We start from the raw sequence: 15,000 nt of genomic DNA on the forward strand, positions 1-15,000 counted from the left end.
CTATACACACACCTACAAACACACACACAGGCATCTATACACACACCTACAAACACACACACATCTATACACACACCTACAAACAAACACACACATCTATACACACACCTACAAACACACACACACATCTATACACACACCTACAAACACACACACACATCTATACACACACCTACAAACACACACACACACACACAAATCTATACACACACCTACAAACAAACACACCTACAAACACCTACACATGCACAAACATCAAAACACACTCCTACATACACACACACCTAAACACACAAATACACCCACATATAAACACACCTACACACACATCTATAAACACACCTACATACACACACACAAACTTATACACACAAATACACCCACATATACACACACACCTACACACACTCCAACATACACACAAACATCTATACACACACCTATACACACATCTATACACACACACACCTATACACACACCTATATATACACACACACACACACACACACACACACACACATCTATACACACACCTATACACACACCTATTCACACATATACACACACCTACACACACACACACACATCTATACACACACCTACACACACACATACAAACATCTATACACACACCTACACACACAAACACCTATTCACACACACACAAACATCTATACACACCTACACACACACACACACACCTATTCACACACATACAAACATCTATACACACACCTACACACAAACATCTATACACACACCTACACACACACACACACACACATCTATACACACACCTACACACACACATACAAACATCTATACACACACACACACACACACACATACAAACATCTATACACACACACACACACACACACACAAACATCTATACACACACCTACACACACACACACACACACACACACACAAACATCTATACACACACCTACACACACACACACACACACACACACACAAACATCTATACACACTTCTACACATCAATTCATCCCAAATCTGCTGCTAAATTGAGTCGAGGTTGAGGTCAGGGTTCGCTGTGCAGGCCACCAGAGTTTTTTACACAGCTGGAACTTCCCTAAACTGTTAGAAGGACGTGACTAAAACTCATGAACTGAAAGAGAGCGTCCAAATATTTTTGGCAGTATCATTGAACGCTTGTGAGTATCAGTAGCAGCTCAGACAGTAAATGAGGCGAATCTGTGTGTGTGTGTGTGTGTGTGTGTGTGTGTGTGTGTGTGTGTGTGTGTGTGTGTGTGTGTGTGTGTGCGTGTGAAATCAGGGCGGGCGGGTAATACTGATTGACGGAGCCGCCGAAGAGCGGCGAGAGAGATAACCGCGTCCCTCTCGGGGAGGAGAGGAGGTCACGTGACCCCAGATAAGAGCGGCGGCGCCTCCGTGGGGATCTCGACGCGCCCACGCGTAAGTAGCTAGGTCGTCATGGCAACAGACGCGGATCTCCCGGTGCCGGGCGTGATGATAAAGAGGCCGGCGCTCCATATTTGCACGTCGTGCTCATCCGCGTGACGGAGTCACCGATGCTGCGATTCGGAAATAATGTCATTAACGTTTACGATGATCGGACTGTCTGTGTAAAAGTATGCGGACGCCCTTTCTAACGGCCGAGTCTAGCAGCTGGGCCCTCGTGCGAGGCCCTTATCCAGACCCCGGCGTCCAAACAAACCGGGATTTCTAACGTACGCATGTATTTGTATTCTATACAGCCAAAAGTATGCGGACGCCTGACCATAAGCCGTGTGTAACCTTCATTTTGAGTGCGACTGATGGAACACCTATATACACCTACACACACACACACACACCTATATACACCTACACACATCTATATATACACACACACACCTATATACACACAAACATCTATACACACATCTATACACAAACCTACACACACACACACACACCTATACAGACACAAACATCTATACACACAACTACACACACACACCTACACAAACACAGACACACTTATACACACACCTACTTACCAAAAACTACACACACAAATAAACCTACAACACACACACCTACACACACACACACAAAAAACTACACATATACCAACATACACACACACCTACGTACAAATACACCTACATACACACAAACGTCTATACACACACACCTACATACACACAAAAACACACACCTACATACACCTAAACAAAACTACATACACACACTGACATACACACAAATACACCTATACACACCTACATACACACATCTACATACAGATACACACGCGCACACACAATTAGATTTACATACACACACCTACATACACACACACTTACATGTACACACAAACAAAAAAAACACACACAAACATCTATAAACACCATCATACACACAAATACACCTACACACACCATCATACCCCCTCCCACACACACACACCCCTGTACCTGTTGTTGCTATGGACGACTCTGGTGCTTTGATGGTCCTGTCTCGGTGTGTCCATGGTTCCACCCCTCACTGTTAGTGCATCACTCACTCCCTGTCAAAACAAACGAGCTTCTGTTCAACAAAACCTCACATCAACACACACTCACACCTAAAAAAAACATCAAAAACATCAAATAAACATCAAATAAACACAGAAAAACATAAAAATCCAGTTATTTTTGTTGCCAGATATTTATTATTTACTCTTCAGGCCCAAAGTCTACATGCTGCCTAATGCTCCTCCAAACACACTCATATTTACCCCATCCATCACCTGCTCTCTCTTACACACACTCTCCCTCACACACACACACACACACTCTCACTCACACACACACTCTCACTCACATACACACTCTCACTCACACACACACTCTCACTCACATACACACTCTCTTTCTCTCTCCTTTGCTCTCTACCTTTATTCCAAAGAACCAAGTCACCGAAAAGTGTTGCCCCAGGACACACACACACACACACACACACACTCACACTCACACAGAGTGACCCAGATTGAGGCAGCGTTATGTGATTACTAGCCCTCCGCTAGGCCACATGTTACCGCTATTGTTCTTGTGCATCCGTACATTATTTATTGCAGTGGGATCAGGACGAGGCCGGAGAGAGAACAAACCCCGTCCACACAAATCTGAAATCCGATTTCTTCTTCTTCTTCTTCTGTTTATCAGATCCTGACAGAATTCCGTCCCGTAATTCCTCTGGAACAATATTCCATCGTGGACCGGTCAATAAAACAGTGGTGGGGGGTGATGGGTATAAAGCCGCGTCCACGTGGACGATTTTGGCCTCCGACACAAAACACACAGAACGGCGGGAGTGTTTGTGGGCGGAGTTTATCTCCCCCACGTCTACTAAATAAATACTGTCATATTTTGACTGAATGAGCACAAATTCCCACAGACATACTCCAAAGTCTCGTGAAGCCTCCTCAGAGCGGCTCTTGTACTAGCTTAAAAGATCGCTCAATTTTAATAGCGTTTATTTTTGGAATGGGACGTCCGACCCGCTCGTGGTCAGGTGTCCAAATACTTTTGGCCATATAGTGTACGGATGTGTTCTAATTTGTCATTCATTTAATCTAGTCGATGTGGATTGGGACACAACCATAGCTGCTAGAAACCACTGAGCTGTTTACAGTGAGTGTGGAACGAGGTTCAGAGCAGGACGTTTATAGCAGGACTTTCATCTTCTGCGGGTTTTATTTAAATAAAAGTGAATAAATCTCTCGCTCTGTGTGAATAACGAGGATTGATGAGGGAATCCGAGCGTCACTGAAGCTGCTGGGATGAATTTATAGGAATGAAAAATGTTCTGATGTTGGTTTTATTATTACTGAACACAGTCGGGACTGACGGTGGAATCATGAGCGCTGAGCACAAACTGCTGATGTAATAAAAGAAACCCAGACGAGGGTGTGAGATCTAAACCACGGGCCGGGAGCTTCTGATACACAACATACACCTCACCTTAAACTGTGTGTGTGTTCCACGATGTGTATTTGTGTTGAGTGGCGTGTGTGTTTTGTGCAGTGTGTGTGTGTGTTGTACAGAATGTGTGTGTTGTACAGTGTGTGTGTATGTCTTGAATGGCATGTGTGTTGAGTGGTGTGTATGTCCTGTTCTATGTATGTGTGTGTGTGTTATAAAGTGTGTGTGTGTGTTGAGTATTGTGTGTGTTTTACAATGTGGGTGTGTGTTGTACAGTGTGTGTTGTACAGTGTGTGTGTGTCAAATAGTGTGTGAGTGTATCTGTGTTATATGGAATGTGTTTTGCAGTGTGTGTGTGTGTGATGTACGGTGGGTGAGTGTGTGTGTGTTGTATGACGTGTGTGTTTCTGTGTGTGTGTATTGTACAGTGTGTGTTGTACAGTGTGTGTGTATTGTACAGTGTGTGGTAGTGTGTGTGTTGTATGACATGTGTGTGTTTCTGTGTGTGTGTATTGTACAGTGTGTGTGTGATGTATGACGTGTGTGTTTGACTGTGTGTTGTATGGTGTGTGTGCCGTGTGTGTTGTACAATGTGTATGTGTAGTAAGGTGTGTGTGTGGTACAGTATGTTTGTGTAGTATGATGTGTGTGTGTGTGTTTTGTAAGGTGTGTGTGTGTGTTTCTATGTGTGATGTATGACGTGTGTGTTTGACTGTGTGTTGTATGGTGTGTGTGCCGTGTGTGTTGTACAATGTGTATGTGTAGTAAGGTGTGTGTGTGGTACAGTATGTGTGTGTGTGTGTGTTTTGTAAGGTGTGTGTGTGTGTATTGTACGTTGTGTGTGTGTGTGTGTGTGTGTGTGTGTGTGTGTGTGTGTGTGTGTGGAGCAGGTGCAGCAGATACCAGCAGAACAACAATCCAAAAGAAACAAAATCGGATGAAAATATAAAACAATCCAGAGAGAAGAAGAGACGGGGGGTATGGGGGGGTAGAGGAGGGGTAGAGGGGTACGGGAGGGGGGGACGTTTGAGGGGGACACAGGTGTGACAGAGAAAAAGACAATACGAAACCCTCAAAACATGAACGCAATCTCCTGCACACACACACACACACACACACACACACACACACACACACACACACACACACACACAGATCTGCAGATGGAACATCAGCAGCTGGATGAAGAACATCTGGGTTCCTTCATCTACTGATCGGGGGGAAACAGAAAGACAAAACAGGGGCGCAAAATTCGGGAGTAGGAAAAATATTTCGCGCTATTTCACAGTACAGTGTGCAGCCAGAAGTATGTGGACGCCCCTTCTAACCACTGAGCTGAGGTGTGGTTGCAGCCACAGGTACATACGTTCCCACAGGAACTTTACTTCCTTAAATACTGACCGTTGTGGTGGGCCTGCTGTTGTAGCTCTCGGCCTCGCGGGTGAAGAAGTCCGGCGAGCGCGGGAGAACCAGTTCACTGCTGCACCTGACCATCAGAGGGGTGTCTGTCAGAGGAGAGGAGAGCAGAGTTAGAGCTGGACGGACGTCTACGCCAACTAGCCGAACACCCGAGAAAACAGTCGACCTGCTCTGGATCTCGTCCCAAATTAGCTCGACTGTTGCAGGCACTAGTATACAGGGTCATGAATAAGTATTTGCCCCCTTTTGGTTTTATCTATCCGTGCTTGGGACCTGATAAGTGATAAGTGCCATTCCACCCCTCAGCGGACATCGGCCGATCGCGTCCATGCAGGCGCACGTCCGGACAACAGCACCTCCGAGATTCGAACCCTGGATCCCCAGATCTCAGTAGCAGTGGGTTGGTCGCTGCGCCACCTTCTCATACAAAACACTTTACTTCATTTTACTCCTTTGAAGGAGAAAAGTTATACAACACCTATATCACCCTCTGAAAAAGGAACTGATGATACATGAACAGATGTGAGTCTGTTACTAAATAAAGATCTAAAACCATGTGGTTTCATGGTAGTTTGGTGTAGAGGAACTCCAGTGGCCTGCACAAAGAACTGACCTTGTATGGTGTGTGTGTGTTGTACAGTATGTGTGTGTATGTGTTGTATGGTGTGTGTGTGTGTTGTATGGTGTGTGTGCGTTGTACAGTATGTGTGTGTATGTGTTGTATGGTGTGTGTGTGTGTTGTATGGTGTGTGTGTGTTGTACAGTATGTGTGTGTATGTGTTGTATGGTGTGTGTGTGTGTGTGTGTATTGCGTGGTGTGTGTGTGTATTGAGTGGTGTGTGTGTGTTGCATGGTGTGTGTGTGTGTGTTGTATGGTGTGTGTGTATTGAGTGGTGTGTGTGTGTGTTGTACGATGTGTGTGTGTGTATTGAGTGGTGTGTGTGTGTTGTACAGTATGTGTGTGTATGTGTTGTATGGTGTGTGTGTGTGTTGCGTGGTGTGTGTGTTGTATGGTGTGTGTGTGTGTGTGTGTGTGTGTTGTATGGTGTGTGTGTATTGAGTGGTGTGTGTGTGTTGTATGGTGTGTGTGTATTGCGTGGTGTGTGTGTTGTATGGTGTGTGTGTGTTGTATGGTGTGTGTGTGTGTGTGTATTGAGTGGTGTGTGTGTGTGTTGTACGATGTGTGCGTGTGTTGTATGGTGTGTGTGTGTGTGTGTATTGCGTGGTGTGTGTGTGTTGTACGATGTGTGTGTGTATTGAGTGGTGTGTGTGTGTGTGTTGTACGATGTGTGCGTGTGTTGTATGGTGTGTGTGTGTGTATTGAGTGGTGTGTGTGTGTGTTGTACGATGTGTGCGTGTGTTGTATGGTGTGTGTGTGTGTATTGCGTGGTGTGTGTGTGTGTTGTACGATGTGTGTGTGTATTGAGTGGTGTGTGTGTGTGTTGTACGATGTGTGCGTGTGTTGTATGGTGTGTGTGTGTGTGTATTGCGTGGTGTGTGTGTGTGTTGTACGATGTGTGTGTGTATTGAGTGGTGTGTGTGTGTGTTGTACGATGTGTGCGTGTGTTGTATGGTGTGTGTGTGTGTATTGCGTGGTGTGTGTGTGTTGTACGATGTGTGTGTGTGTTGTATGGTGTGTGTGTGTGTATTGCGTGGTGTGTGTGTGTTGTACGATGTGTGTGTGTATTGAGTGGTGTGTGTGTGTGTTGTACGATGTGTGTGTGTGTTGTATGGTGTGTGTGTGTGTATTGCGTGGTGTGTGTGTGTTGTACGATGTGTGTGTGTGTGTGTTCAGCCCCACTCTACACCTCTGGAATGAATTGGAACATCCACTGCAAGCAAATCGAACATCAGTGCCTGACCAGTATATTAAAGTATCTGATTGGGAGCCTGTTATAGCTGCAAAGAGCCTCCACATCAGGGCTAATGGTTTCAAAACTGGACGGCCAACAATCTCGTGGTCAGGTGACCGCACGGTCCAGCCACCGAGTCCTCCTTAAAAAAGGTCCACACAAGAACCAGAAGGTTCCATAAGTGCCGACTCTTCATATTTTCAATCCTGAAATCGATCGTCCCGCCGTCCAATCAATCGCCCGCGTCCCGTTTAATCAGATAAGTGCTCGCGGCCGCCACCGCCCCGTACTGTACCGAGCGGCCCGTCCATATTAACTAATGAGTCCATATTCCATCAGCTCCATTACCGTGATGAAGAAACGTACCAGGAAACGCTTCCCGCCGCCGTCAGAGCGCTTCCTGTTATTCACCGCCGGCTGCTTCCAATTATTTATACTGAAGATTCACCAGTACCAGAGACATACTGGTTTACTGGGTGGGAAAGACAATTCCACCTTAAATCAGAACCATCCAGCACTTACAGAAACAGAGAAGTAAAAGACGCTGATTAATTATACTGGAGGAGGCGGCGGCGTCATCCTGGAACATTAAAACCTTCAGGAACGGTGTCTGCGCCATAGGGTGCGCCCGGTCCTCGTACATGCTGACTGTTTTATTATTATTCAGATCATCTACAGAGGAGCCGCTACAGATCGGGTATCATTCCTGGACAATGAGGGATCACCGGTGCCACCAGTCTGCACCTTCGCAGCTTTAACAGTCTCAGCTCGGCTGAAAATAGACTTTCCACTTTCCACAGAGATGCTGATGCACCCTGATCCAAAGCTGTTGCACCATGTCTCCATGGAAACAGGATACGGGGAAAAGGGCCTTCCCCAAACCGTTCGCGATCGCTTGAAACCAACGGAACTCTGTGACACTGGGTGTCCACATACTTTCGGCCCTTTGGTTTGTACTGTTGTAGGGTCGCATCCCGCAGCGTGAAACTTTCCAGTAGGTGGATTGAGATCCCACACTCGTGACCTGGCTGCCACGCCCTTTGATATGGCTTCGTCGTGTCTGTAAATCAGTGAGACCGCCGAGATTCAAACCCGGGTCTCTGCAGCGGTGTGACAGACTGATCCACCAGTTAAATCTGTGATGGATGTGTGACGGAGAGATGAAGGTTCTGATCCGCTGGACGATGTGAAGATTAAACCTGAGAGAAGCTGATGGGACTCAGAAGCTCCTGACCTGTGATCACCAGCATCACCGATCAATACCTCCATCAGTCCCCCCCAAAAAAAGAGCGGGAACTTCTGTCCGAGTCGCTCTGATGGTACGATTAGCGGCGTATCGATCCTTCACCTGCTCACACGTCCAGTTCTCACCGAAAGCTCCGACCGGGGTCAAAGCGTGTCCACACAGCAGACAGGAGAAACATCAGAGAGTCCAAGAACTCAAACATTAGACCGTAAAAACAGTGTGGACATGTTTTATTTATTATTATTATTATTATTATTATTATTATTATTATATTTATTATTGTTGATATTATTATTATCATTATTGTTTTTTTATTATTACTATTTATTATTATTATTATTATTATTAACATTATTATTATTATTATTATTTTACTTATTATTGTTGATATTATTATTATCATTATTGTTTTTTTATTATTACTATTTATTATTATTATTATTATTATTATTATTATTATTAACATTATTATTATTATTATTATCATTATTGTTTTAATTATTATTATTAACTATTATTATTAATATTTATTATTATTAATATTATTATTATTATTGTTTTTATTATTGTTATTTATTATTATTATTAATATTATTATTATTATCATTATTGTTTTTATTATTATTATTTATTATTATAATTGTATGTATTATTATTATTATTATTGTTATTATGTATTTTATTATATTATTTTTGTTTATTATTTATTTTATTATTATTATTATATTATTATTATTATTTATTTTATTATTATTATTTTTATATTATTATTATTATTATTATTATTTATTATATTATTATTTATTATTATTGTTATTTTATTATTTATTTTATTATTATGTTGTTTTGGTTTGGAAAATTCTGGATTTACTTGCTCACCTCTTCAGTTTGAACTTGGAGCTTAAATAAAAAGTTTGTATCTAGGAGACCAAATTCTACTGAAACTGTTTTTCTCTAGATTATACTCTAGTGTGAGTGGTAGTTCTCTTGGTGTATTTACCCCCCGGGACACATTCCTCACATTAAACCCTTGATCACATTAATCACGCATGTTTTGATCCTCTATTGTTGCTGCTCGCTGGTCTGTTTAACCTGGTCAGGACGTGATTCTGAGGCCAGACGTAGAGCAGATGCCCGCGTGGTCTCACCTTTGACCCCGGTGATGTCATTACCTCACAAAAGCCCCCGTCAGCTGCACACACACTTACTTTGTCCGTGGGTCATTCATCACGTAGATGACGGCGGGATTGAAGGAGCGTGTCCGGCTCCGTTTAGAGACCTGAATGTGCTTGTAATGGGGGACAGACGGTGGTGCCTGTCGGGGTCTGTGGTGCCTGGGACCTGGAGCAGCTGAGGTGACAGGAGAGGCACAGAAAGCGTTTTTATTAAATCAGTCTCGCTCGGGTACGAACGGCGTCATCAGTGGGGATGAATAAGAGACGCACGGGGGTTTGGGTGGCGGTTTGGGTGTCTGAGGAAGGGAAGGCCGGATAGGGAATCGCCTCTTTGCTGGCGTTAGATGTAGGAGAGGAAGCGTGTGAGCCTTCAACCGTTACGCAGCCAGCAGAGGTCACCAAAGTGCACAGGGGAGTTGAGTATATCCAAAAAAACTTCACTGTATGACAACATACAGTATAATGACTTTTTTAATAGTGACTCTTATATTTATGTGTGTTATTTTATTTATATTCTTTTCATAATATTATTATCATAATTTCTATTATTTTATTATTATTTATGATATTTTTATAATATTATCATAATTTATATTATTATTTATATTATTTTATTAGTACTTATATTATTTTTATATTACTATAATTTTAATTATTTTATTATTATTTATATTTTTTGTATATCATAATTTCTATTATTTTATTAGGACTTATATTATTTTTAATAATATCATAATTTTTATTATTTATAATATTTTTATAATATTATCATATTTTTTATTATTTTATTATTATTTATAATATTATTATAATATCATTATCAGAAATTCTATTTTTTATTATTATTTATATAATTTTTTATATTATTATCATCATTACCACTATTTTTTATTATTCATAATATTTTTATTATATTATATATATTTTTTTTTCATATGATCATAATTTCTATTATTTTATAATATTAGTATCAGAATTTGTATTATTTTATTATTATATATAATATTATTATTATTATTTGTATTATTTTATTATTATTTATATCATTTTCATAATATTATTATTATAATTTTATAATTGTATTATTATTTATATTATTTTTATTATTATTATTTTATTTACAATATTATTATAATTATTATTTACATTACTACTGTTTATTATTATTGTGTTTATAACTCATTATTATTATTTTTAATGTCGGCGTTAGACGTGTGAGAGGTCACCAGAGTGTACACGGGAATCGAGTATATCCAAAAAAATCCTCACTGTGTACCAACACCATTCAGTGTAACGACTGTAATACTGTGACTGTGTGAATATTAATCTGGCCTTTTAACACGGTGCATTTAAACTACCAGAGCAGCTTGTTTGTTTACATTCTTCTTCTGTGTTAGCGAGGAATCTCTGTGTCCGGTTCCTCGGCTCATCGGTGAACAACAGGTCAAACTACTTTATGGCCAGAAGTATGTGGACGCTTGACCACGAGCTTGCTGACAGGTGCCAGTCGGGGCTGAGAGCGCCACCCCGCCCCGCCCCCCCCACCCCAGACGGACGGGGCAGAGGGGGTGGGGGGGGGGGGGGGGTTAATTACTGTAACAGTATTACAGCTCACAATACTGATCAATGCTAATGCAGTTAGCATGTAATGTACTAATGCATTCAAAAGCTAATCTAATACCCGTCCAAATACATTTTGGTGCGCTGGGCAAAATACCCCCCCCCCCCCCCCCCCTTCCCCATCCTGGTCAGTAATTAGAGCAGCCAAGAGTATGTGGACACCTAACCTATAACAAAACCAGCTTCTAAGATCGACAGCAGTATAATATTTAATCAAAAGTATGTGGACACTATTTGTTTTTTCTATTTTTATTATATTTACACATTTTCTCCCCTTTTCTCCCAATTTAGTCATAGCCAAGTACTCTTCCGCTGCTAGGGACCGCGATCGTGTCCGAGGAGGGTATAGTCGCCTGACACGCCCTCCCTTCGATGTGTGTCCAGTCCACTGACCCCTTCTTATTTACCCGTACCTCAGTGGATCGGTGAGTGAGGTCAGTCCTGCGCATGGAGAGTCACACAGTTCTGTACAGGCGCCTCGGGCTACTGACCGGGGTCCTTACACGGCCTCAAAGACCCCGCCCACTTTTTTTAGACACATTCTTTACGCGCCCAGCAGACTAGCGGTCGGTTTTGTCTATAGGGTCGCCCTGCTGACCGGCAGCACGGCTCAGATTCAAACTCAGGGCAGTCGGGGCAGTCGGGTCTGTAAGGATGTGGCTTGACCGGTGTCGGGGTGAAAAAATTCAGGTGGCCAGCGCAAAAGTTTATTAGACAGTGTGGGAACAAATTCCCACAGTCACACTCCAAAAAGCCTTAAAATTCATATTACTGTTCATGTTAACCGTCCACACACACACACACACACACACACACTGTCCACACACACACACTGTCCACACACACACACACACACACACACACACTGTCCACACACACACACACACACACACTGTCCACACACACACACTGTTCACATACACACACACTGTTCACACACACTGTTCACACACACTGTTCACACACACACACACACTGTTCACACACACACACACACACTGTTCACACACACACACACACACACACTGTTCACACACACACACACACTGTTCACACACACACACACTGTTCACACACACACACTTCACACACACACACACTGTTCACACACACACACACACACACACACACACTGTTCACACACACACACTGTTCACACACACTGTTCACACACACACACACTGTTCACACACACACACTGTTCACACACACTGTTCACACACACTGTTCACACACACACACACACTGTTCACACACACACACACACACACACACACACACTTCACACACACACACACACACTGTTCACACACACACACACACACACTGTTCACACACACACACTGTTCACACACACACACACTGTTCACACACACACACACACACACTGTTCACACACACACACACACTGTTCACACACACACACACACACACTGTTCACACACACACACACACACACACACACACACTGTTCACACACACACACACACTGTTCACACACACACACACACACACTGTTCACACACACACACACACTGTTCACACACACACACACACACACACACACACACACACTGTTCACACACACACACACACACACACACTGTTCACACACACACACACTGTTCACACACACACACACACTGTTCACACACACACACACACACACTGTTCACACACACACACACACACACACACTGTTCACACACACACACACACACTGTTCACACACACACACACTGTTCACACACACACACACTGTTCACACACACACACACTTCACACACACACACACTGTTCACACACACACACACACACACACACACACACACACAGTTCACACACACTGTTCACACACACACACACTGTTCACACACACACACTGTTCACACACACTGTTCACACACACTGTTCACACACACTGTTCACACACACACACACACTGTTCACACACACACACACACTGTTCACACACACACACACACACTGTTCACACACACACACACACACACACACTGTTCACACACACACACACACTGTTCACACACACACACACACTGTTCACACACACACACACACACACTGTTCACACACACACACTGTTCACACACACACACACACACTGTTCACACACACACACACACTGTTCACACCACACACACACTGTTCACACACACACACACTGTTCACACACACACACACACACACACACACTGTTCACACACACACACACACACACTGTTCACACACACACACACTGTTCACACACACACACACACACACACTGTTCACACACACACACACACTGTTCACACACACACACACACACACACTGTTCACACACACACACACTGTTCACACACACACACACTTCACACACACACACACTGTTCACACACACACACACACACACACACACACACACACACTGTTCACACACACACACTGTTCACACACACTGTTCACACACACACACACTGTTCACACACACACACTGTTCACACACACTGTTCACACACACTGTTCACACACACACACACACACACTGTTCACACACACACACACACTGTTCACACACACACACACACACTGTTCACACACACACACTGTTCACACACACACACACACTGTTCACACACACACACACACACACTGTTCACACACACACACTGTTCACACACACACACACTGTTCACACACACACACACACACACTGTTCACACACACACACACACTGTTCACACACACACACACACACTGTTCACACACACACACACACACTGTTCACACACACACACACACTGTTCACACACACACACACACACACACTGTTCACACACACACACACACTGTTCACACACACACACACACACACACACACACACACACTGTTCACACACACACACACACACTGTTCACACACACACACACTGTTCACACACACACACACACACACACACACACACACACTGTTCACACACACACACACACACACACACACACACTGTTCACACACACACACACTGTTCACACACACACACACTGTTCACACACACACACACACACACACACACACACACTGTTCACACACACACACACTGTTCACACACACACACACACACTGTTCACACACACACACACACACACTGTTCACACACACACACACACACACTGTTCACACACACACACACACACACTGTTCACACACACACACACTGTTCACACACACACACACTGTTCACACACACTTCACACACACACACACTGTTCACACACACACACACACACACACACACACACACACACACACACACACACACACACACACTGTTCACACACACACACTGTTCACACACACTGTTCACACACACACACACTGTTCACACACACACACTGTTCACACACACTGTTCACACACACTGTTCACACACACTGTTCACACACACTGTTCACACACACACACACACTGTTCACACACACACACACACTGTTCACACACACACACACACACACACTGTTCACACACACACACACACTGTTCACACACACACACACACACACTGTTCACACACACACACACTGTTCACACACACACACACACACACACACACACACACACACACACACACTGTTCACACACACACACACTGTTCACACACACACACACACACACACACACACACTGTTCACACACACACACACACACACACACACTGTTCACACACACACACACTGTTCACACACACAC

At 43.4% G+C, this 15,000-nt stretch overlaps 1 protein-coding gene across 1 annotated transcript in view; it reads right to left on the minus strand.

Moving 5' to 3' along the window:
- The window catches only part of pard3ba (par-3 family cell polarity regulator beta a), a 112,909-nt gene that overhangs the window by 76,521 nt on the left and 21,388 nt on the right, over positions 1-15,000 (minus strand). The window contains exons 4-5 of the mRNA XM_063010390.1: positions 5,341-5,444; positions 2,452-2,543 (exon numbers count right to left, since the gene is read on the minus strand). Of these exons, the coding sequence (XP_062866460.1) occupies positions 2,452-2,543; positions 5,341-5,444 (196 nt within the window). The remainder of the gene's footprint in view (positions 1-2,451; positions 2,544-5,340; positions 5,445-15,000) is intronic.

Source organism: Trichomycterus rosablanca, chromosome 15, assembly GCF_030014385.1.
Source record: "Trichomycterus rosablanca isolate fTriRos1 chromosome 15, fTriRos1.hap1, whole genome shotgun sequence".
Lineage (NCBI taxonomy): Eukaryota > Metazoa > Chordata > Actinopteri > Siluriformes > Trichomycteridae > Trichomycterus > Trichomycterus rosablanca.